This window comes from Microcaecilia unicolor, chromosome 7 (assembly GCF_901765095.1).
Source record: "Microcaecilia unicolor chromosome 7, aMicUni1.1, whole genome shotgun sequence".
NCBI lineage: Eukaryota > Metazoa > Chordata > Amphibia > Gymnophiona > Siphonopidae > Microcaecilia > Microcaecilia unicolor.
The window spans coordinates 220085701-220112250 of NC_044037.1; the positions used below are offsets into that span (position 1 = coordinate 220085701).

Genomic DNA, 26550 nt, shown 5'->3' on the forward strand with positions numbered 1-26550 from the left:
CCATGAGGCGGTAAAGTTATTTTGTTAGTAAGCAAGTGCCTAACGCGCACCAGCAAGCAACACCAAGTCAAAAGAAAACAGGGGCACCATAGCAGACCACGATCTCACAAATGGCCCACAAACCTAGCCACAGCCGGTTCACCAATGACTGTCGGGAAGTGCTGACCTGATTCCAAACTGACCATCAGCAGTGAGACACGGACTGCCCAGCCAAACAACCCTTTGGAGCAGACAGCATGGAAAGAAGCTCCATGACCCCTCCCATTCCAAGAAAACGTTGAAAGGAAAGGTTAGAAGGAAAAGCTCCAAAAGGCTCCTTTGTCTGCGGAGAACTAGCACTTTTTTTTTTTAAACAGCATGCAGGAGCCCAAGAACTTGGGGAAACAAAAATGAAGACATTATAATGCTTTTGTATCGCTCCATGGTGCAACCACACCTCAAATATTGTGTTCAATTCTGTTCACCGCATTTAAAAAAAGATATAGTGAAATTAGAAAAGGTACAGAGAAGGGCGACGAAAATGATAAAGGGGAGGGGACGACTTCCCTATGAGGAAAGGCTAAAGCGGCTAGGGCTCTTCACCTTGGAGAAAAAATGGCTGAGGGGAGATATGATAGAGGTATATAAAATAATGAGTGGAGTGAAACAAGTAGATGTGAATCGCTAGTTTACTCTTTCGAAAAATACTAGGACTAGGGGGCACGCAATGAAGCTACAAAGTAGTAAATTTAAAACAAACAGGAGAAAATATTTCTTCACTCAAACATGTAATTAAACTCTGAAATTCGCTGCCAGAGAATGTAGTAAAAGCAGGTTTGGATGGCTTCCTAAAGGAAGTCCATAGATCATTATTAAAATGGACTGGCTTCCTAAAGGAAAAGTCCATAGATCATTATTAAAATGGACTTGGGGAAAATCCACTGCATATTTCTAGAATAAACAGCATAAAATGCATTGTACTGTTTTGGGATCTTGCCAGGTACCTGGATTGGCCATTGTTGGAACCAGGATGCTGGGCTTGATCGACCTTCGATCTGTCCCAGTATGGCAATACTTATGTACTCCCTGGTGCAACTCTCAGAACCGATGAACGGGAGGAACAAATGCCGAACAAAATGGCCACAGGAACCCTGTCAGACCCTTGGGTGAAGTTCCTATGCTAAACTTGTGCGCGAGAAAGAACCAGGCCTCCTCAAACATGGCTCTGGAAGCAAAAGAGAGCCTATATCATCGGCAGGACCAAACCTAGTGCCAGTCAATGCTATCCACAGTAGGAGCAATGGGTAAGCACCTCAACAAGGTTCTCGCAAATAAACTGGTGACTACAGAAGCAGCAACAGAAACAAATGCAGTTTAACTCACCCACCCTGAGGTTCCTTTGGGAGAGCTGCCTGTTGTGCCAGGTTCGTTGGAGGTACCCTCTCCACTTCCAGCCCTGATACTGGATACTGATACCAGAATGCCCAAACCATAAACTGCAAAAGTTTCTTTTTTTTTTTTTTTGAGGAAGGAGAAAGGAGAAGGGCTAGAGAGGGCAGTAGGGGAGGGACCTGGGATGACCAAGTGCACCTACTAAAGGCGGCACTGCTCTGCCGCAACCCCAGAGCTCTACGGAACTGAGAAACCCAGAACAGGAGCTGCTAATAGATGAATACAGGAGAACGTGAGAGACCATCCAGTCGACTGATGGACATAGAGAATACAGACTGGACAAGGAACACTCCATCCTATAAGACAGTGCAATTCAGCACTCTCAGTCTCCTCCTGCTGGTAGATGGGCACAGCCCACACATCTCTGGATTTATCTGCTGCTGATGCTAAGGAACAGGCAGATGTGAATCACTGGTTTACTTTCCAAAAATACTAGGACTAGGGGTTACACAATGAAGCAACTAAGTAGTAATTTTAAAACAAACCAGAGAAAATATTTCTTCACTCAATGTATAATTAAACTCTGGAATTTGTTGCCAGAGAACGTGGTAAAAGCAGTTAGCTTAGCAGGGTATAAAAAGAGTTTGGATACTTTCCTAAAACAAAAGTCCATAAGTCATTATTAAGATGGACTTGGGAAAATCCACTGCTTATTTCTAGGACAAGCAGCATACAGTCTGTTTTACTGTTCTGGGATCTTGCCAGGTACTTGTGAGCTGGATTGGCCACTGTTGGAAACAGGATACTGGGCTTCATTGATCTTCGGTCTGTCCCAGTATGGCAATGCTTTTTTCTTTTTTACTTTGGGATGATATGTATTTTAGCAGGTTTATACTCAAAACATGACTAGATCCTAATCTAAACCTGACGAAAGAGAAAGAATAAACACTTCGGACAAAAAGCAATACACTTTGCTTATTTATTCAATGAAAGATTCAACAGTAAGATTATTTAAGAAACATATGTACATGTAAGTAGTGGCATTTACATGTGTATAGTAGAGCACTACATATGCCAGAAAACTCCCAACAGCATTTATATCAGCTTCAAGTCACAACTAACTGTCTGCTAACTTCTGGTCTTTACCTGTGCTTGGAAGGAGAGCTTGAGGGGGAACAGTCCTTAACCCTCTAGTGTTCAAAATCACTTGGATTGTCAAAAACCAGAGTTTTGAAGGATGGCACCTTAAGAAGTTCCCTCTATAGAAGGAGGCTTCTAAAATGTGTCACTTCCATATGCTAAGCCCTCAGAGATGTGGGATTTTTTTTTTAATGTTCTCTTTAGTAAAATGACCGCTTCCGACATGCATTGTGCCAAATACAGTCCCCCCACCCCTATCCCGTGTTACATTTTATAAAAGGTTCTGCATTCTGATGCTCTGAATGCATAGACCTCACCATCCATTTTCTGACCTAGATGCCCGATACAGAGTTACCATCATGGTTTCTAGACTCTTATTTTTCAGTTGACATTAGAAAATGACACGAGAACAAAGTTTGTCCTAATTCCCACCCCAGCCCTGCAAATTTAAACTCCACTAAAACAGTTCTATCATTTCAATAAAAGACGAAATCGCTTGCTTTTTGTACAAATGCGATTTTGTATTGTTGCGGGGACAGGGTGGGGCTGGGGTCAAAATTTATCCCTGTGTCATTCTCTAGTTGACATACAAGTTGGAAGTCAAGTGGAAACAATAATATCAGGTTGGCAAAGAAATGTTTAGAATAGTTAATTTATTTTGAAATATGATTTACTGCAGATACAGTGTTCTTTCTTAGAAGGGCAGTACAGAAAAGAATACAATTAAGCATCTAATATCAATACATCAAAAACAGCTCAAGAGCAAACCGGTAATAGGGTTAAGGACTGGCTGTAAGATATTCTGTGTAAATGCAAAAAAAATTTCAGAGAAAACATTAGCACAAAATAAAGGGGGGGGGGCAGGATCTAAACAGTAAGACAAAAGAATTCCATGTCAAATAGGCAAACTGATTAGCTGAGCAGTATAGTGAGAACTGCATGTTTCTTCAGGTCTACATGAGCAGACTGATGTAAGTGCAGTCAACTAACAGGGACCCTGGCATTTGCTACTAGCACAAAAGAACATATAAACAGAAAATGATAGCAAAGAAGGAACATAAGGCCCATCTAGTTTCATTCACATTTCATACCTATAGATCACAGTCGATGTCTGGCTTTACCTTTGTTTCTTTGCTTCCAGGGATCTCCTGTGTTTAGTCCATGCTTTAACTCCATTACTGTTTCAGTCTCCATTGCCATTCCCATGAGAAGCTACCCTTTTCCAAGAAGAAATATTTTATCCCCACTCCCCCCCCTCCACCTCTGTGGAACCATAAACCATGACCACTTGTTCTGGAGCCTTCCCCCCCCCCCCCCCCCCCCCCCCAGAAAAAAATGCTCTGGAATAGTGATTCTCAAACCTATTCCAGAAGACCCTCAAACCAGCTACTTTTCAGAATATCCAGAATAAATATGCATGATAGATTTGCATGCACTGGCTCCACTGCTTGAAAACTTCTCATGCAGTATCACTATGGATATCTTGAAAGCTTGATTGGCTGGGGGTCCACCTAGGACAGCTTTAGAAACTGCTGCTCTAGAACAAATATAAGTGGTAAATATAACTTTTAGGCAACACTTACTTGGCCATACAACAAGATCTGGGATTCGATTGAAAAGTCCTTCCCTGAGTGTAAAAATCTCATTTAAGCAATGACCTAAAAATAAAAATAATATTTAAAAAATAAAACACAGACAAAACTATAATAGATTGCAGTTTCTCTAAAAAGTCTCAACATTGAAAAAAAATTAAAATTCAGCTCCTCTTACCATGGGCTCTGAATACCCTGTCTTCTGTGTCAAATGAATATGAAATGCCTGTAGCTTTAAGGTCATAGAGAAATCCTTCATTGATAATGGCTGGAGGAACATCATTAACATTTAAGGACACCTAAAACAAAATGTACCAATTTGACAAACAGAAAAAGAGATTCAGAACTGAAAGAATTTAAAAAAAAAAAAAAAAGATGGTTTATAATAGTTACATTTTTCAATTAAGGGCCTTTAGGAATCCCAGAATGATAACCACAAAGCTCCTGTAAACACTACTGGCACCTTGGGTCCTGTGGTAGAATAGCTTTACTTTCCAGCACTCAAGTCAGGCAGTAACAAAAGATCTTCTACAGATCAGCCAAAGAACGCTTCTAAGCAATCCAAATCCACATGTATTTGTATTTCTTCAACTTAACTTTGATCCTACTGTACCATTTTAAAAACTGCACTTACAATTTTTTTGAAGCTGAGCTGCTCCCTTGTGTGGCCCTCTGGATTCAGACATGTTTAAAACAACATACAAACTTGTAAAGGCCTGTTTTTATATTCAGGTATTTGGGAATGATTATGATAGTGTCATTTTATTAGCTATGCTTAGTATTTATTTATTTGTTTAGATTTTGCTCACACCTTTTTCAGTAGTAGCTCAAAGTGAGTTCCATTCAGGTCCCAGGAGGGCTCACAATCTAAGTTTGTACCTGAGGCAATGGAGGGTTAAGTGACTTGCCCAAGATCACAAGCAGCAGCAGTGGGATTTGAACCAGCCACCTCTGGATTGCAAGACCAGTGCTCTAACCACTAGGCCACTCCTCCACATGTACTAGAACAGAGTATGCTAGAGTTTAACTACTTATATTTTGTTTTTACTGTATTGCTTAAATATCTTGTTTGTGAACCATTTTAAATGTCTTGTGATAGAGAAGTGATATAGCAAGTAAATATACCAAACATGTAAGTTACATATCAAGCAAACATACCAAACATGCTAGGCACGTCAATTTACGATCCTAACAGATCTGCTCTCAAAAGTTTAAAGGAAATAAAAGTTGAGCTACTTGGAAAACTGCAGGAAAGTTGAAGTGATAAAGTGTGGCATAAGGAGTGTGGGAAACAAAAATTTAGGCCTATATCCTGAACCTAATTAATTCTGCTGCCAGGCAAGGATTATTAAATGGAGAACCTGCCACTAGCACACCAAAATCAGCTATATTATTAAACTGCTGTTCTACACATACAGGTATTCCACAACAAAGAGAAGAAGCAGTAGCCAAGGACAGCACATGTCTCACATTGCTTACAGGGGTACTGGACATTCTTGCCCTACTGCACTGTTGTGTAGAGGGATATGGATGTGTGTGTAGACTAACTAGAGGCCAAGTTAAACCAGTTTATCTTAAAAAGAAAGCTAACAGTAACTAAGTAACATTAAAGTTCATGTTTCATTGATTCAACTAAGGGCCGGATGTATCAAAGTTACCGGGCCATAAGTGATCGTTTTGAACCAGTTTAAACCGGTTTAGCAATCACGGTATCGAGCAATGAATGTGCAAAAGCCTACAGCAATCTATTTACCGCACTCACAAACGCACAATGAAAATTAAATGCAAATGTATTGTAATTTATAAGTTTTCATTCAAATGAAGGCAACGCAGGATGCACAGCCGTTTACAGGCGATGCACAGAAAGGACCGTACACCTTTTACGTGATATATTTAATGGGTGCTCAGGGGCTGCCGGTAACTTCAGAAGTTGTCATCTGCTTTCAACATAAGCACATCCATAAAATGCGTGCATAAGCACTATCATTGACTGTTATTTATGCGTGCCTGCACATGTGCGTACGTACACATCCGTGTTGGAGAAGCCATGGCTGCACTTGGTTCCCAGAGAAATCCCAACTTCTCTGACAAGGATGTGCTCTGGCTTGTGCAGCTCATTGTCGTAAACGAAAAGTGCTTATTCCCCCGACAGGGGAAGAGGCACAATATCACAAGAATGGACGAGGGCTGAGAGGTGCTGCAGCGCCTCTTCAACAGGCGGTCTTCATACCCAAGATCTGTAAGTAGTTCGACAATTTTTTATGTCCCTTCCTCCCTCCCTCCCTTTGCCTCCGTTATCAAACAGTTTCGGACTGCTGCATGCATATTACATACATTTTATGGACGTTCATAAAGCGAATGCTACATACCTGTAGAAGGTATTCTCCGAGGACAGCAGGCTGATTGTTCTCACTGATGGGTGACGTCCACGGCAGCCCCTCCAATCGGAATCTTCACTAGCAAAGGTCTTTGCTAGTCCTTGCGCGCCAATGCGCACCGCGCATGCGCGGCCGTCTTCCCGCCCGAAACCGGTTTGTGCCGGCCAGTCTTATATGTAGCAAAAACAGAGACAAGGGAAGACACAACTCCAAAGGGGAGGCGGGCGGGTTTGTGAGAACAATCAGCCTGCTGTCCTCGGAGAATACCTTCTACAGGTATGTAGCATTCGCTTTCTCCGAGGACAAGCAGGCTGCTTGTTCTCACTGATGGGGTATCCCTAGCCCCCAGGCTCACTCAAAACAACAAGCATGGTCAATTGGGCCTCGCAACGGCGAGGACATAACTGAGATTGACCTAAAAAAATTACCAACTAACTGAGAGTGTAGCCTGGAACAGAACAAACAGGGCCCTCGGGGGGTGGAGTTGGATCCTAAAGCCCAAACAGGTTCTGAAGAACTGACTGCCCGAACCGACTGTCGCGTCGGGTATCCTGCTGTAGGCAGTAATGAGATGTGAATGTGTGGACAGATGACCACGTCGCAGCTTTGCAGATCTCTTCAATGGTGGCTGACTTCAAGTGGGCTACCGACGCTGCCATGGCTCTAACATTATGAGCCGTGACATGACCCTCAAGAGCCAGCCCAGCCTGGGCGTAAGTGAAGGAAATGCAATCTGCTAGCCAATTGGATATGGTGCGTTTCCCCACAGCCACTCCCCTCCTATTGGGATCAAAAGAAACAAACAATTGGGCGGACTGTCTGTTGGGCTGTGTCCGCTCCAGATAGAAGGCCAATGCTTTCTTGCAGTCCAATGTGTGCAGCTGACGTTCAGCAGGGCAGGAATGAGGACAGGGAAAGAATGTTGGCAAGACAATTGACTGGTTCAGATGGAACTCCGACACAACCTTTGGCAAGAACTTAGGGTGAGTGCGGAGGACTACTCTGTTGTGATGAAATTTGGTGTAAGGGGCCTGGGCTACCAGGGCCTGAAGCTCACTGACTCTACGAGCTGAAGTAACTGCCACCAAGAAAATGACCTTCCAGGTCAAGTACTTCAGATGGCAGGAGTTCAGTGGCTCAAAAGGAGGTTTCATCAGCTGGGTGAGAACGACATTGAGATCCCATGACACTGTAGGAGGTTTGACGGGGGGCTTTGACAAAAGCAAACCTCTCATGAAGCGAACAACTAAAGGCTGTCCTGAGATCGGCTTACCTTCCACATGATAATGGTATGCACTGATTGCACTAAGGTGAACCCTTACAGAGTTGGTCTTAAGACCAGACTCAAACAGGTGCAGAAGGTATTCAAGCAGGGTCTGTGTAGGACAAGAGCGAGGATCTAGGGCCTTGCTGTCACACCAGACGGCAAACCTCCTCCACAGAAAGAAGTAACTCCTCTTGGTGGAATCTTTCCTGGAAGCAAGCAAAACACGGGAGACACCCTCTGACAGACCGAAAGAGGCAAAGTCTACGCTCTCAACATCCAGGCCGTGAGAGCCAGGGACCGGAGGCTGGGATGCAGAAGCGCCCCTTCGTCCTGTGTGATGAGGGTCGGAAAACACGCCAATCTCCACGGTTCTTCGGAGGACAACTCCAGAAGAAGAGGGAACCAGATCTGATGCGGCCAAAAAGGAGCAACCAGAATCATGGTGCCTCGGTCTTGCTTGAGTTTCAACAAAGTCTTCCCCACCAGAGGTATGGGAGGATAAGCATACAGCAGACCCTCCCCCCAGTCCAGGAGGAAGGCATCCGATGCCAGTCTGCCGTGGGCCTGAAGCCTGGAACAGAACTGAGGGACTTTGTGGTTGGCTCGAGATGCGAAGAGGTCTACCAAGGGGGTGCCCCATGCCTGGAAGATCTGTCGCACTACACGGGAATTGAGCGACCACTCGTGAGGTTGCATAATCCTGCTCAACCTGTCGGCCAGACTGTTGTTTACGCCTGCCAGATATGTGGCTTGGAGGACCATGCCGTGACGGCGAGCCCAGAGCCACATGCTGACGGCTTCCTGACACAGGGGGCGAGATCCGGTGCCCCCCTGCTTGTTGACATAGTACATGGCAACCTGGTTGTCTGTCTGAATTTGGATAATTTGGTGGGACAGCCGATCTCTGAAAGCCTTCAGAGCGTTCCAGATCGCTCGCAACTCCAGAAGATTGATCTGCAGATCGCATTCCTGGAGGGACCAGCTTCCTTGGGTGTGAAGCCCATCGACATGAGCTCCCCACCCCAGGAGAGACGCATCCGTGGTCAGCACTTTTTGTGGCTGAGGAATTTGGAAAGGACGTCCCAGAGTCAAATTGGACCAAATCGTCCACCAATACAGGGATTCGAGAAAACTCGTGGACAGGTGGATTACGTCTTCTAGATCCCCAGCAGCCTGGAACCACTGGGAAGCTAGGGTCCATTGAGCAGATCTCATGTGAAGGCGGGCCATGGGAGTCACATGGACTGTGGAGGCCATGTGGCCTAGCAATCTCAACATCTGCCGAGCTGTGATCTGCTGGGACGCTCGCACCTGCGAGACGAGGGACAACAAGTTGTTGGCTCTCGCCTCTGGGAGATAGGCGCGAGCCGTCCGAGAATCCAGCAGAGCTCCTATGAATTCGAGTCTCTGCACTGGGAGAAGATGGGACTTTGGATAATTTATCACAAACCCCAGTAGCTCCAGGAGGCGAATAGTCATCTGCATGGACTGCAGGGCTCCTGCCTCTGATGTGTTCTTCACCAGCCAATCGTTGAGATATGGGAACACGTGTACCCCCAGTCTGCGAAGTGCCGCTGCTACTACAGCCAAGCACTTTGTGAACACCCTGGGCGCAGAGGCGAGCCCAAAGGGTAGCACACAGTACTGGAAGTGACGTGTGCCCAGCTGAAATCGCAGATACTGTCTGTGAGCTGGCAGTATCGGGATGTGTGTGTAGGCATCCTTCAAGTCCAGAGAGCATAGCCAATCGTTTTCCTGAATCATGGGAAGGAGGGTGCCCAGGGAAAGCATCCTGAACTTTTCTTTGACCAGATATTTGTTCAGGGCCCTTAGGTCTAGGATGGGACGCATCCCCCCTGTTTTCTTTTCCACAAGGAAGTACCTGGAATAGAATCTCAGCCCTTCCTGCCCGGATGGCACGGGCTCGACCGCATTGGCGCTGAGAAGGGCGGAGAGTTCCTCTGCAAGTACCTGCTTGTGCTGGAAGCTGTAGGACTGAGCTCCCGGTGGACAATTTGGAGGTTTTGAGGCCAAATTGAGGGTGTATCCTTGCCGGACTATTTGGAGAACCCACTGATCGGAGGTTATGAGAGGCCACCTTTGGTGAAAAGCTTTCAACCTCCCTCCGACTGGCAGGTCGCCCGGCACTGACACTTGGATGTCGGCTATGCTCTGCTGGAGCCAGTCAAAAGCCCGTCCCTTGCTTTTGCTGGGGAGCCGAGGGGCCTTGCTGAGGCGCGCGCTGCTGACGAGAGCGAGCGCGCTGGGGCTTAGCCTGGGCCGCAGGCTGTCGAGAAGGAGGATTGTACCTACGCTTGCCAGAAGAGTAGGGAACAGTCTTCCTTCCCCCAAAAAATCTTCTACCTGTAGAGGTAGAGGCTGAAGGCTGCCGGCGGGAGAACTTGTCGAATGCGGTGTCCCGCTGGTGGAGCTGCTCTACCACCTGTTCGACTTTCTCTCCAAAAATGTTATCCGCACGGCAAGGCGAGTCCGCAATCCGCTGCTGGATTCTATTCTCCAGGTCGGAGGCACGCAGCCATGAGAGCCTGCGCATCACCACACCTTGAGCAGCGGCCCTGGACGCAACATCAAAGGTGTCATACACCCCTCTGGCCAGGAATTTTCTGCACGCCTTCAGCTGCCTGACCACCTCCTGAAAAGGCTTGGCTTGCTCAGGGGGGAGCGCATCAACCAAGCCCGCCAACTGCCGCACATTGTTCCGCATGTGTATGCTCGTGTAGAGCTGGTAAGACTGGATTTTGGCCACGAGCATAGAAGAATGGTAGGCCTTCCTCCCAAAGGAGTCTAAGGTTCTAGAGTCCTTGCCCGGGGGCGCCGAAGCATGCTCCCTAGAACTCTTAGCCTTCTTTAGGGCCAGATCCACAACTCCAGAATCATGAGGCAACTGAGTGCGCATCAGATCTGGGTCCCCATGGATCCGGTACTGGGACTCGATCTTCTTGGGGATGTGGGGATTAGTTAAAGGCTTGGTCCAGTTCGCAAGCAATGTCTTTTTTAGGACATGGTGCAAGGGAACAGTGGACGCTTCCTTAGGTGGAGAAGGATAGTCCAGGAGCTCAAACATTTCAGCCCTGGGCTCGTCCTCCACAACCACCGGGAAGGGGATGGCCGTAGACATCTCCCGGACAAAGGAAGCAAAAGACAGACTCTCAGGAGGGGAAAGCTGTCTTTCAGGAGAGGGAGTGGGATCGGAAGGAAGACCCTCAGACTCCTCGTCAGAGAAATATCTGGGGTCTTCTTCCTCTTCCCACGAGGCCTCACCCTCGGTGTCAGACACAAGTTCACGAACCTGTGTCTGCAACCGTGCCCGACTCGACTCCGTGGAGCCACGTCCACGATGGGGGCGTCGAGAGGTAGACTCCCTCGCCCGCATCGGCGAAGCTCCCTCCGCCGACGTAGTCGGGGAGCCTTCCTGGGAGGCGACGGCAACCGGTACCGCACGCGGCACCGACGCCGGAGACCTCACCTCGGGCGATGGGCCAGCCGGCGCCACGCTCGACGGTACCGGAGGCGCAAGCACCGCCGGTACCGGAGGGGTAGGGCGCAACAGCTCTCCCAGAATCTCTGGGAGAACGGCCCGGAGGCTCTCGTTCAGAGCGGCTGCAGAGAAAGGCATAGAGGTCGATGCAGGCGTCGACGTCAGAACCTGTTCCGGGCGTGGAGGCTGTTCCGGGCTGACCAGAGTGGAGCGCATCGACACCTCCTGAACAGAGGGTGAGCGGTCCTCTCGGTGCCGATGCCTGCTGGGTGCCGACTCCCTCGGCGACCCAGAGCTCTCGGTGCCGACACGGGGAGGGGATCGGTGTCGATGCTTCTTCGACTTCTTCCGAAGCATGTCACCGGAGCTCCCCGGCACCGACGAGGAGGACGTAGAATCCATCCGTCGCTTCCTCGGGGCCGAGACCGAAGAGGGTCGATCCCGGGGGGGCTGTACCGCAGGAGCCCTCAGGGTAGGAGGAGACCCACCCGAGGGCTCACCGCCACCAGCAGGGGAATGGACAGCCCTCACCTGCACTCCACTCGATGCACCACCGTACGACGACATCAGGAGACGAGGTCCCGGTACCACCGACGTCGATGCAGCTATCCGATGTCTCGGCGCCGATGCAGAGGGCCGATGCCTCGATGCACTCGATGCACTGGCAGCCAAGGATGAAGGTCTGGACGCTGATGACGTCGATGCACACGATGACCCCGGTGCCGATGCCGACGAAGAGCCCGAGAACAAAACGTTCCACTGGGCTAATCTCGCTACTTGAGTCCGCCTTTGTAACAGGGAACACAGACTGCAGTTCTGGGGACGGTGCTCGGCCCCCAGACACTGAAGACACGAAGAGTGCCTATCAGTGAGCGAGATTACCCGGGCGCACTGGGTGCACTTCTTGAAGCCGCTGGAAGGCTTCGATGTCATGGGCGGAAAAATCGCGCCGGCGAAGTCAAAATCCGAAATGACGAATTTGGAGCACCAAAACTTTAAGGGAGAAAAATCTCGACCGAGGCCGAAAGAAGGCCTACCCCGACGACGAAAGAAAACTTACCGGGGCAAAAACTGGAAATACGGGAAGGGAAAACGAGACCCAAGGGGGTTTTCGGAGCACTTCCCGACAAATTTAAAGAACTTTTCCGAAGAAAAACACGTCAATATAAAACGGACGCGCGAGGTCGACTCTCCGGGGCTCGACACGACAAAAAACACAGCCGTACCGAGTGCGGACGAAAGAAGACTGGCCGGCTCGAGCCGGTTTCGGGCGGGAAGACGGCCGCGCATGCGCGGTGCGCGCGGGCGCGCGAGAGCTAGCAAAGGACTTTGCTAGGAAGATTCCGATTGGAGGGGCTGCCGAGGACGTCACCCATCAGTGAGAACAAGCAGCCTGCTTGTCCTCGGAGAAGGTTAACTACAGCGGGAGATGTAATAATGTGCAGGGGGTTGTGACAGTTCCTTTGTCTCTCTGCAGAAATGTCTTCTTCAGAGGAGGAGGAAGAAGACAATGACGATGATGATGAGGGGTCCCTGGCGGGTGTCGCTCCTTCCTGCCCTTCTGTTCCTGCCCCTGGTTCACATCCCTGTCCTTACGCCCTCGACCATCCTGGCCCATCTTCTGGTCCTCCCCCCTCCCCAACAGATCCTGCTAAACCCCCCTCATGGGACTGCCCACCCCAAAGCATGGCCCTGTGTTCCTAACCTCTCCCTTGCCTCGCCCAGAGCTGAGCCCCCCTGCCTCCCCCAGAGCTGCACACTCCCGCTAGTCCCCCTCTCCCCTGGTTAGGAACCCCCTCACCTCGAAACAATTTTTGCAGCCCAAAGACAAGACAACGGTCATCTCTCTCCCTCCTACCTCTCAACCAATGCAAAAAATGAAAAAAAATGGGGAAATTGAGAAATGAGAAATGTCTCACACTAACCAACAAAAATGTACACAAAACAACAGGATGCAAGCAACATGGCACAGCACACTGTAACCATCTGCAGAGTGATTAAAAAACTGCACGCAGATCAGGGCTCTGCTAGTCAGCGACGTCTATCTTACACGCCTAGGACGTGATCTTTTTGGACATGCGTACAACAGCTACAGCACTTGCCTTGTGCTTAGCTAATTACTTTTGTCCACATGTGTTTGCAACACCGCTATGGTGGATTTCAACAGGTTCGCGAGACTTTCATGCATCAACCTTTGTATTACCACGTGGTTCATTTGTATGCGATTTTTTTTTAGCATCGGTCGTTTTTTCAAAAGCGGTATCTTGTAACGTGGACCTTTACGTTTTCAGTGCTTAAACATTTCTTTGATGCATCCACCCCTAAGACTCTATCTTTTAAACTAGCATACTTCTCTTTTAAAACCCCTTTTCAGAAAATCAGTACAAAAAGGGCAAGATAATCCACCCCTCTGCATTATAAAGAGTACAGGATGCTCAATATGATAAAATACTGCTATTAAGTTTGGTAAGTCTTCTATTAATTTATCTAATTCATAAAATATGTAGAAGATTAAAAATGCTTGAATTTCTGCAGAGACCAAAGAGACCATATTTGCTGACAATATTTGGAATAGAATACTAGAATTTCATACCAGCACATGAATTGCCATTATTACTGTAACAAAATTAGAAGAAAAATAGGATGCAGGATTATAACCCTTAGGTAAATTAAAGCCATTTTTTTTCTGGACACCTACAGATTTTTTTTCTATATAGTTTGTATGCTATATTTAATATTTTTTTAACTCCATTTTGTATTGATCTATTACACATGCTGCCATTTTTTTTTACTTTACCCTAAAATTGTGTATTAACACCATCTATAATTTCATGCTGCACAACTTAAGGTAGACAAATTCATATCAGATCTGCAGTTTGGGTAAGGAATTAATTGTTCAGACCATACTCTTCACACTATAACCAAAGGATAAGTATATTTCATTCAGCCAAAAATCAGCATTCTTCAACAGACTACTAAGAAGTCTGTCTGGCAGAGAAGAAACGCCATCTCCAGGACAGTCAGAGAAAAGGACAGATTTTCAGCCATTTACTTACCCGAGAGGTAGTTCTATGCTCCAGACTTGCACCAAAGGTTTTTTCCATCCATTCCCGCAGAGCTGGTAACACCATACCACCCAATTTATATCTGAAACAGACAGCTTCCATTATACTATATTCTGACACATTGCTAGCAAAAGACTCAAGAGTTTCAAATAGGTGGAAGCAGGGTTTCAGAGAGAACCACCAGAACACAAGCAAATACATTTATCCCTAAATAAAACTGGTCTGATCAATGGAACTCACAAGTTTGATGGTGTTCCATTAAAGTCACACACACACTGAAGGCTACGCTGACTATCCTGCTCATGACACATTCTCATACTAAGATTGCAGTTGATGCATGACTCAGATTAAAGAAAATCGGGCTATCAGATATACCAATAATTTGCTTTAAAACATTCTACCATCAGCTACAAATCATTGCACTAACATGCTCATCTCAAAGGAGACATTAGGAAGCCATTTTAGAACATTGGCCTACTACCCACATGTAAACAAGGCCTGCTATTCCAAATTTTAATATTAACGGGTTTCTTTCACAGAAACTGCTGTCCTATTAGACCCAAGTTATAAGTTCCAGAAAGATATAAAATGGAGCTGGGCCCAGTGGAGTAATTTGTCATTGAAAGTTGAGAGAATGAAACCTGTCTAGCATTTATTAGAAGAGCTCGTGCCTGTTAAGGGTTTAAAAAGAAAAAAAAATCTATTTTTAATATAGCATGTTCAAATTGTTCCTACTGTTTTTAAAGCCAATTTATTCTAAATTCATCTATAAACTGGCAATAAAAGATGCAGTTTTAGTGAGTGTCTTGTCTTACAACCAGTATGATTAAGACCTATTTAAAAACAAATTAGCTGTTGTGTGCAACAGGGGTTGTTGCACATAATTCAAGCAGATTATCTTGGAGAAAAATTATATACTTGCAGACTCTGCTTGGCTGCTGTTTTAATGGGTTCTAGAGAAGCTCAGAATTCAAAACCCAAAGCCTTCTCAGGCTCACTGGTATAGCAGCAATTCAGATTATTATTATTATTATTATTTGTACCATATGTATCCCACATTTTCCCACCAATTTGCAGGCTCAATGTGGCTTACATTTGCCGTAATGGCGGATTCCATTATGGGGTAACAGAATTACAAATGGTATTGCATTAAGGTGCATACATACATGGTAACATACATGGAACATGGCATATATGGAACAGATCATGGTATATGTATATACCATGTGCATACATACATGGTAAAGAAAAAAAAATTATGCTATTGCATGAAAGTTTCTGACAATAAATTGGATTGTAGCATACATTAGGTCATCAAGTATAGAGAGTCCCTATTCAGCATAAGGTTGAAGTGGTAATACTTGATCATGAGTATCAAAGAGGTTAATCAGTCATGAGGTAAAAGATCGGTTATGTATAGATCGTGTACAGCGTTGTTATTTAGTATTTAAGATGGATATTTATGGTATGCCTTCTTGAAAAGATCTGTTTTCAGTAGCCTTCGGAAGATGTTTAGGTCCTGCATTGTTTTTATGGCCTTCGGTAGTGCGTTCCATAGCTGCGAGCAGATGTATGAGAAACTGATCGCGTATGTGGATTTATATTTTAGCCCTTTACAGTTAGGATAATGGAGATTGAGGAATGTGCGTGATGATCTTTTCGCATTCCTAATAGGCAAGTCTATAAGGTCTGACATGTAGGTTGGGGCTTCCCCGTGAACGATTTTGTGGACCAAAGTGCAAACTTTGAACGCAATTCGTTCTTTTAGTAGAAGCCAATGTAGTTTTTCTCTTAGGGGTTTGGCGCTTTCGTATTTCTCTTTCCCAAATATGAGTCTGGCTGCTGTGTTTTGAGCGGTTTGAAGTTTCTTAATGATTTGTTCTTTGCATACGGCATAGATGGCATTGCAGTAGTGTAGATGACTTAGTACCATTGATTGTACTAGGTTGCAGAATACTTCACTTGGGAAGAAAGGTTTGATTCTTTTAAGTTTCCACACTGCATAGAACATTTTCTTTGCTGTATTTTTCGCATGGTCTTCGAATGTGAGATTCCAGTCAATTGTGACTCCCAGAATCTTCAGGCTGGCTGAGACCGGAAGGGTGTAGCCTGGGGTGTTTATGGTATCGGGTTTATTTGTGTTGTATTGGGAGGACAGGATGAGACATGGAGGCATATTTTCAAAGCACTTTGGGAGGCTAAGTTCCATAGGTTTCTATGGAACTTTGGGAGGCTAAGTGCTTTGAAAATATGCCTCATTGTGTTTTTTCTGTGTTTAGCTTTAGTTGGAATGCGTCCGCCCATGAGTTCATTATTTGGAAGCTGTGTGTGATTTCATTTGTGATTTCGGTTATGTCTTGTTTGAACGGGATGTATATTGTGACATCGTCTGCATAGATGTATGGGTTGAGTCCTTGGTTGGATAGCGATTTGGCTAAAGGTGTCATCATTAGGTTACACACCCACATCTTTGTACCTTTTAATACAAACAAAGATAGTAATGGAAGAGCGAAATTCAACTTAACTAGAAATGTTTTGCCCTAAAAATAAAAAGAGAAGACCCCTCTTAATTCTAATTTTTAATAAATAAGCCTCAGCTGCCCATGGAAAGTCGCTGACTTTTACTCTTAGAAATCCAACAGGGCTAACTCTCATTGGCTCCCGTAGTAAGCTGGAAAAACAGCACTGGAAAACTCCTCCTCTATAAGGAGAAAAAAACTACTACTGAATACTGTGTTTCTTTCCAATTGAGGAGCTTGCTGCTGCTCTGTCTGTGTCAAACCGTCATGAGCAGATACAAGGTCGGGGTAATTAAGTATTTAGAGGAACATGCGATCCTTTTCAGTATAGTAGAAAGCCCCTGGCTTCCGCTACCCAACAGAGGTGGCAGATCTAATTTTATTCACCACACACAGAGTACAAATAACTACCAACTTATGGTGTCTTCGCAACTCAATTTTCTATATGCTACAAAAAATCAGTTCCATAGGAAAGAGCTAGGCTAGCCAAGGAAAGAAAGAAAAAAAACCCCCTCACTTAACGTTTGTGACAATCTCGTTCTTTTTGACAAAAAGCGCAAATGTTTCAATTTCCACATCCAAAGTTGTTCTGATAAGGATGCCAAAAGCTCAAATCCATTACCCCAATAACGGTCCCCTTTGTTTCGCTAAGCTGCTTCAGGAGGAGGAACTTCACAATATTAAAGACTCAAAATGGCAACAAGTGATATAAGACTCCGAACTGACTAACCTCCAATCAAAGAGGAAATTTAAAGGAACCTGACCTCATATTAGAAGAGCATCTCCCATTCAATGGATCCATTCAATTCTGGGGGGGGGGGGGGGGCACAGTTTGTAGCTCATAAATCTAAAGTTGCTCCCGCTGTTGTAATATTTTAGAAATACCACCTCTTTGACTGTTATCTGGGATATGATCAATCCCCATACACTCTAAGTCTGTAAACTGATGCCCCTCATCCAAACAATGTTTTACCATGGGTGCTTCTAATTTTCTCGCTTTTAAACAATGTTTATGTTCAGTTAACCATGTTCTTAACCTGCACTTAGTTTGGCCTATGTACATAAGATCACAAGGGTACCGTATCATATATATCACCCTATTGGTGTTGCAAGTGGAGGTTCTGTAATTCTGAACAATTTTACTACCCTGAGTCCACCAAAACTCCCTACCCTGAGGGAGCTCAGATTATATACCACCACATGGAAGATGTCTTCAAATCTAGGCTAAAAGCCCACCATTTTGAAACTGCTTTTAACGCCTAACCCCTATTCGCTTGTTCAATACCCATGTCTGTTGTATCACTCCCACCTTAAGTAATTCCCTTATCCATTATTTGTCCTGTTTGTCTGTACTAATTAGATTGTAAGCTCTGTCAAGCAGGGACAGTCTCTTAAATGTACATGTGTAAAGCGCTGCATAAGTCTAGTAGCGCTTTAGAAATGATTAATAGTAGTAGTAAGATGCTGTTATAGAATACTAGTGCAAATACGCATCAATGTACCTACATTAATGTGTCACTGCTTACGCCAGGTCTATGACTGGCATATGTTGGTGCATCTAGATGTGCCATGCAGTGCAGGTAACATAGCAATCTGTAAGTTACAACTGTAAGGTGGTGCCACACCCATGTTCTGCCCACATGTACAGCCCCCATTACCACATACTACCTTTTAGAACAGTACATAGTGCAGTAGTTCCCAAACCTGATCCTGGAGGCACCCCGGCCAGTCAGGTTTTCAGGATATCTATAATGAATATTCATGAGAGAGATCTGCATGCACTGCCTCTCTCGTGTATATTCATTGCAGATATCCTGAAACTCTGACTGGCCCGGGTGCCTCCAGGACAAGGTTTGGGAACCACTGACATAGTGCATTCAAGCGTGTAAGTGGTGCTAGTTGGTACAATTATGCACACAAGGCACATGTAAACTGCCTGCGCCCAGTTATACGATTGCCTCAAAACTTTCAAAGTCTACTAGCTTATAAGAAAAGTGGTCAAAATTGACATTCATACGTGCCAAAAGTACAGAGAAATAATGCAAAGAAAATATATTCCCACTAAGGGTAAATGTATAGGGGTGGTGTTCTTATACAAGGCTTCTGAAGTACAGCTCGTGCGCTAATTCACGTTCCCAGCGCACTGACAAGTTTTTCATGTATAAAAAAATAATTTTTTTTATAGTGAAAACTATTACACCTCAAAGGTAAGTAACAAGAAAATTACATTTCTGACAAACTTTTCAATCGTAATGTTGAAGTCTAGATAACCTAGTGTAAAATGAAATGTCATCTCACAGCTTGGCGATTTGCCTCCTGATAATAAGTTGCAGACAGACATGATCTCTACCAAGGTGTTCTTGCTTTGCTTCATACAAGAACACCTAAAATTATATTTCATTAAATATTACAAATTGACTCACTAGACACAATTCCTAAAGGGCTGAAACAGGGAAACAGAGTTATAGCTTCAATCTCAAGTGCAACCTCAGATTAAAAATAAAAAGTATTCAGTACATACAACTGCACTATAATGGTATGCAACATTTTAGGACCTTCAAATTTGAAAACAATCAGATGAGGAAACACAAAAAAAAGGGGGTATGAGAATGAAAGTTGGTCCTAAAGCCAACACACCAATCCAGATCTTTCCTGTGCCCACATATTGTTTAAAAAGATTAGACCATCCATATTTTTGTGGCACTGTCATAACACTATTTTATGTGCAAGCTTAAATGAAGGAATTTTCATTTTTCTCAAAAGCAAAAACTATGAAGCTAACATAACATACCTACATACATACTACTGTAGGCTAACATGCATTTAAAAAGTGACATGGAGGAACATTTTTTGATAAAACATCTTTAAGTCCAATTTTGGGCGTTTTGCTAAAAACATCCAAAACTCGAGTGGTGAACATAACCATTTTTGAACCTGAAAAAGGTCTATCTTTTTAGTTCGAAATCAACTTTTCTAGACGTTTTGTGCTCAGTGCGTTTTTCTTTTGGGACCAATTTGGAAAATAAAATGTACAAGAGAAAAACCACCTAAGAACCAGCTATTGGGATGTCTGGGGGCCATAATTCTTAGTAGACTGGCCATCAAACATATAAACGGCAAGTGACCGACTCACCTGCAAATGCACAGTAGAGTCGGAACGCTGAGAGTGTAGAAGTCCAAGCCCCACCTCCACCAGCAGTACAGCCCAATAGGGAGGAGGGCTTGGACATGGGCGTGGAAATTGGAAGAGGAGGGAGCAGGGAGGGAAGGAGGGGGCGGAACTGAGGGAAACAGACGCTGGCGGGAGGCCATAGGAAAACAAAAAACTAGCCCGTTGTTACGGGCTTAACGGCTAGTACAGACATAACAGCAGACCAGGGGACTTCACATAAAAGGTTCCAGGTACACAACTCACCATAACCCCTTTATTTTGCATGGTGAGCCCTCCAGGAGCAGAAAAATACCTACTGTAACCCACTGTACACCACTGTAATAGCTCTCAAGCTTGCAGGTGTCACCTATATGTAGGTACAGTAGGTATTTAGTGTTTTTTGGAGGACTCACACATTCCATCACAAGTGTACCAGTTAGATTGGAATATGGGCCAGGGTCCCCTTCTCTACAGTCCAATGCACTGACCACTACGCTACTCCTGGGACTTGCTTGCTGCTCTAAACAGGAATGACCACCATATCTGAAGCTGTCATAGAGCCTGATATGTACTGTCACACCTTAGAGGGCTGGGAGGGATCAGTGACCACTGGGGGAGTAAGGGAGGTTATGCCTTAATCCCTCCAGTGGTCATTTAGGGCATCTTTTGGTCACTTAGTCATGATTGAAACAGGTCTAGCCAAAACATCTGAATTTTAGCCCTAGATGTTTTCATTTTCTTCCATTATTGAAGAAAAATGTCTATCTTTTGGTGCCACTCAGGTCCCACCCAAAACATGCACCCTTGAAATTTGGACACATCACCTAATCTTCTATTGCCCACAGGTACAACAAAAATAAACTTAGATTATGAGTCCACTAGGGACAAAGAACATACCGTCAATATTATAAATAGAAATCACTTTGATTGTACCACAGAAAAGTGGTATATCAAATCCTTCCTTTTTCTCTAAAATCAAGAGAGATCTTGAAACATGGGCAAAATAACATAATATAACAATATGTCTTATACTCTGCCACTGACCTTACAATTCTATGCAGATCACAACAAAAGATTGGACATTACCAGGAAAATGCAATTGCCTTGTTACAAAAAACTCCAACAATATCATTCTTATCTATATCCCTAAGAGGAATTTTCTAAATAGGGGAATTAGGTTTAATTCCCACTGCAGCTCCTTGTGACCCTGGGCAAGTCACTTAACCCTCCATTGCCCCAGGCACAAATAACCTTAGACTGTAAGCCTAATAGGGACAGAAAATACCTGAAAAGAAAGTGTATGTGAACCTCTGACTGTATTTACAGAAAGACAGTATATCAAGTGTGGAACAAACATAAAAATATTTTTTTTATCAAATGTCTAAAAATGCTTATAATCCGTAGCTCCTGTACTGACAAATTTAAGCCTGGTACACATTAAGTGGCAGACTAACCCATGACTATAAAACACCCTCATCTTACAAGGGGCCGTGGAATGCAATGAAACTAAAGTCAAACAGAAAACCTTCCAGATAGTCAATGATGCCAATGATTGGAAAAAGGAGAGGGGAATTAGGGTGCGCTTCTCTTCGTTACCTTTTCCCAGTAAATTCTGCTTGCCCCTTCTTATTGATTATAAACTTGGAATCATTATAGCCCCATCCATTCCACTTCAAGACCTCTTGCCTGCAAAGAAAAGATGCAGAGTTTAATCCCAGAATAACAAAGGTTAACATGCTGCTTTTTTTTTTTTTTACACACACACACAGTGAGGAAAATTAAATCTTTTAGAAGGTAAAATACACACAAAGTTCAAGCAATGACCAGTTTTCATTCAAAACAGACTCTCTAATTTTCCCAGCAATATTACTTCCCAAAGACAGATAAATGTACATACAACCTTGCCTTTTTCAGATGGTTTGCACAGATGAGACTCTGTATGGCAAAGAAGGCTAGGCAGTGACACTTTCAATGAGTAAGGCTTACCTTAAGTTACTGTGGTAAAATTATTTCAAGCAATTTAACGTAGGTAACACATAAAATAGCAAACATGAATGTTAACTGAATTGTGAGCTGTTCATTAGAGAATTGTTATGAGGTTTCAGTTTTAAAAAATGAAGTCTCATCATTCACACTGCATATTAGCATATCCCACTATTGTGGAAAGTCTACAGTGCTTATAACAAATATAGAAAAAATCCTCTTCAATATGTAATAGAATTACAGGTTAGTATTATATAATGTCAGTGTGACTGCTTGATAACAATATACACTGCTTCAAAGTGAACAATAAGAGCAATTCAGTAATCCAGCAGGCTGAATTCAAATACAAAATTAGTAAATGAATTCATCCACAAGATGGCAGTATCTCCCTACCATAAAAAGTTATAATACACACCCTGTAGGACTACAGTGCATGATAGCCAAGTTCATACAAAGCATTCTCAAACTACAGGTATATGCTTATCTAAACATTTAGTTCTACTTTTACTGTTATCAAAGAGGTAGAAAAACAATGTTATTTATTTATTATGACATTTTTACCCTACATGTTCCCAAGAAAGCTAAGGTCTAATGCGGCTTACATAACAAATTCTGAAGAAGCATTACAAGACAATTAATATTAATACAAGAATACAACTATTAAAAAACTTATTTTCATATTAGCTGAACACAGAAATAAAGAAGTGGGCTTTAATTAAACTTCTAAACAACAACCGAGTGTCTGATATACTTGGGTAATGAGCTCCAGAGTTTGGTACTTTGGTAAGAAAAATTAGCATTATGGATAACTTTGTAGGTTAAGTTTTTACAACTTGGGAAATGTAATATGAGATATTCTCTAGATGAGGTGGCATTTCATGGTGATAACTTCATGAGATCTAAGATATAAGATGATACGATACCATAAAGAATCTGATGAAAAGGAACACTGAGCTTAAATGAAATTCTTTGATTGATAGGTAACCAATGTAAATCTTTAAGAGGAGGAGATGCTTTAACACAAGGCGGCAATTTATATATAAGGCGGGCAACCGTGTAGTTCCTTAAGAGGAGGAAATGATTTAACTTAACGCGGCGATCTATATATAAGGCGGGCAACCGTGTTTTGTGCAGTTTGTAGTTTTCATAGGAGACTTCACTTAATACCTGCATAAACTGAATTGCAATAGTCAAATTTGGTTAAGACAATAATGGCTTCTCTACCTAGTTTGAATTACACAGTTCATAAAAATGACTTTTAGACTGGGTAAGATAGCCAACAATTAGGACTCTAGACTTCATGCTCACTTTCTCCTCCTCTCATCTCTGTTTATAATAATCCTCTCAAAAGTGCCTATGTACTTTTACTCAGATAAATGTGAATGTATAACAATGATTGGAGCACTTACACAGGCTATTAAACTAAACCTCAGATTGAAGAAAAGAATACTATGAAGTGCACAGTTAGCTAGAAACACCGCCGAGTCAAAACGATCTCTAACAAAGCAACAGGGCTTGAGACCTTGAATAGAAATTTTCCTTTGGACAATCTAGTCTTTTATGTTAAGCACGTGCAAAACACCAATCAACCTAAAACTGATTCTGAAGCATCAAAACACCACTTCACTGCAACTCAGGGGAAGCATACAGAAGCCATTTTCTAGATTGAGGTCCAGAGGAAAAGTGTCAGGAATAGGTAACCTCTCCACAAACCCATGTCATTTTTTTTCTTAATTTTCTCTCAGGATTCTTAATACAACTCCTGCTGAAACCCAAATTGTGTATTATTGCAGAATAAAAACAAATGCTTTGCATGCCTGTTTGGTGCAAAAACAGCATACTGCAGCAAAGCCATACTCCTGCAGAATCACTCATGGTAGTTTGGAGTCTTTTGAAAGTAGCTTTTTGGGATATTCATGTTGTGTTTTGCCTTTCTTCAGATCTCCTGTGATGAGCAGTGTGTTATTTGAGACCTGTGATATCGGATCATTTCTGTGAACCATCTGATTTATGTGGTGTAATTTTTCAACCTTTTTTTCTTTTTTCACCAAACAAGCATGCAAAGCATTTGCTTGTATTCTGCAATATACAATTTGGGTTGGAGCAGGAGCTGTATCAAGAATCTTGAGAGAAATTAAAAAAAAAAAAAAAAAAAACATGCCACGTGGGTTTGTGGTGAACCTATTCCTGACAACTTTCCTCTGGACAGCAAGCCAGAAAATGGCTTCTGTATGCTTCCCCTGAGTTACAGTGAAGTGGTGTTTTGATGTTTCAGAATCAGTTTTAGGTCTCAAGCCCTGTTGCTTTGTTAGAGATTGTTTTGACTCAGCAATGTTTCTAACCACCTGTGAAACTTGTGCATTTCATAGCATTCTGTATACAGGCACAAATGTACTCATGCATACACTAAATATACTGTATGTTAACATACATTCATAAAAAAAATAAAATTAGTACAAGTTTGAAACCTGTGCTACTTCAAATTTATGTATGTAAAGACAGAAAAAATGCTAGTAATATAGTTGTGGGATATTATTATATTATAGAGCTAGCCATCTGAGCCCAATGAAGGCAAGTAACAGACATGTACAAATGGCATATTCTTTAGATTCAATGCAGCCTGGCTTGATGTATTTTTGGATGTGTGTATTATATTTTCTTGTCTCATTGAAGTCTTTCTCCCACTCTGAATCTTTTTTTTTTTGTACTTGGTAACAGTGTATATGTAGTTTGTCTTTTCTGTAGAACATTCTCATGTTTTACCTCCCATGTAACCCTTGGCAGGGAATACATTCCTTCATAAATAAACAACTTGAGTTAAGACCAACAATAAAACAATGAGACTTGTAGGACATCTAAGAATATAAGAATACTGGGTCAGACCAATAGTCCATCTAGACCAGTATTGTACTTCCAACAGTAGCCAATCTAAGTCACAAGTAACTGGCAGAAACCGAAATAGATGCAACATTCCATGTTACCAATCCCACAGCAAGCAGTGGCTTCACTCATGTCTATCTCAATAGCAGACTACTGACTTTTCCTCAAGGAACTTCTCCAAACCTTTTTTAAACCAAGATACGCTGTAAGGAGTATGGTAAAGAGTCTGGAGAAAGAAAGGGGGTGGGGAGGAACCCCAGCTACCAAAAAGGGAAAGAAGACACGGTGGGGGTTCCGATCCTGCCCAAAAGGGACATAAGAGTAGAACACTACAAGTCCCAGAAAGCCCCAGGAGAGCACCTGGTAAGGGGGAGAAATAGGGTGCACCTCCCAGAGGCTCCAAAAGGGGGCCAACCAAAAAGGGAGAAAGCTGAAGCTCTACCCTGGTGGAAAAGGTGGTGGTGGAAAAAAGGGGCGGAGAAAGAACAACCCCAGAACCCGGTTAATGAGGGAAAAGGGAATCAGCTGGAGGGGGGGAGGGGAGAGGAGAAAATGGACTGGGCTCCAGAGGAGAGGGGAGGAGAGGAGCCAGAGGCAATGGAACAAGGAGAGCCAGAGGAGGTCCCTGAGGAACCGATGGAGCTGTTGGCTCTGACTCAGAGCAGGAGGTATAGGGGGCTGTCCGGGTCAGGCGGGAGGAGGTCAGGAGAAAAGGCTGACCAAGAGGGTGGGACCCGGAGGCTTTGAGCCCGCGCAAAGCCTTGCTACTTTTTGAGACTGTGTTTGAAAAGCCAGGCTACATTTAGGGCTGTGTTTGGAAAGGCCCTGCTGCAAGTGGAACTGTGTTTAAAAGCCTTGCTACTTTGTGATACTGTGTTTGAAAAGCCTGGCTACATTTAGGGCTGTGTTTGGAAAAGCCCTGCTGCAAGTGGAACTGTGTTTAAAAGCTTTGCTACTTTTTGAGACTGTGTTTGGAAAGCCAGGCTACATTTAGGGCTGTGTTTGGAAAAGCCCTGCTGCAAGGGGAACTGTGTTTAAAGGCCTTGCTACTTTTTGAGACTGTGTTTGAAAAGCCAGGCTACATTTAGGGCTGTGTTTGGAAAGGCCCTGCTGCAAGTGGAACTGTGTTTAAAGCCTTGCTACTTTGTGATACTGTGTTTGAAAAGCCTGGCTACATTTAGGGCTGTGTTTGGAAAGGCCCTGCTGCAAGTGGAACTGTGTTTAAAGCCTTGCTACTTTGTGATACTGTGTTTGAAAAGCCTGGCTACATTTAGGGCTGTGTTTGGAAAGGCCCTGCTGCAAGTGGAACTGTGTTTAAAGCCTTGCTACTTTGTGATACTGTGTTTGAAAAGCCAGGCTACATTTAGGGCTGTGTTTGGAAAGGCCCTGCTGCAAGTGGAACTGTGTTTAAAGCCTTGCTACTTTGTGATACTGTGTTTGAAAAGCCTGGCTACATTTAGGGCTGTGTTTGGAAAAGCCCTGCTGCAAGTGGAACTGCGTTTAAAAGCCTTGCTACTTTGTGATACTGTGTTTGAAAAGCCAGGCTACATTTAGGGCTGTGTTTGGAAAAGCCCTGCTGCAAGTGGAACTGTGTTTAAAGGCCTTGCTACTTTTTGAAAGGTGCTGGAAACAGCCTGTCTCCCCAGGGAGCCGGGTTTTGAGTTGAAAGATCCCTAAGGAAGTGGGACAACAGAGGAAAAGGGCT

General features: G+C 43.9%; 1 protein-coding gene across 1 annotated transcript in view; it reads right to left on the minus strand.

The window, feature by feature from the left end:
• AGPS (alkylglycerone phosphate synthase) overlaps window positions 1-26550 on the minus strand; it is a 531881-nt gene that overhangs the window by 432840 nt on the left and 72491 nt on the right. Inside the window, exons 2-5 of the mRNA XM_030208991.1 lie at window positions 21579-21668; window positions 14304-14394; window positions 4282-4402; window positions 4095-4169 (exon numbers count right to left, since the gene is read on the minus strand). Of these exons, the coding sequence (XP_030064851.1) occupies window positions 4095-4169; window positions 4282-4402; window positions 14304-14394; window positions 21579-21668 (377 nt within the window). The remainder of the gene's footprint in view (window positions 1-4094; window positions 4170-4281; window positions 4403-14303; window positions 14395-21578; window positions 21669-26550) is intronic.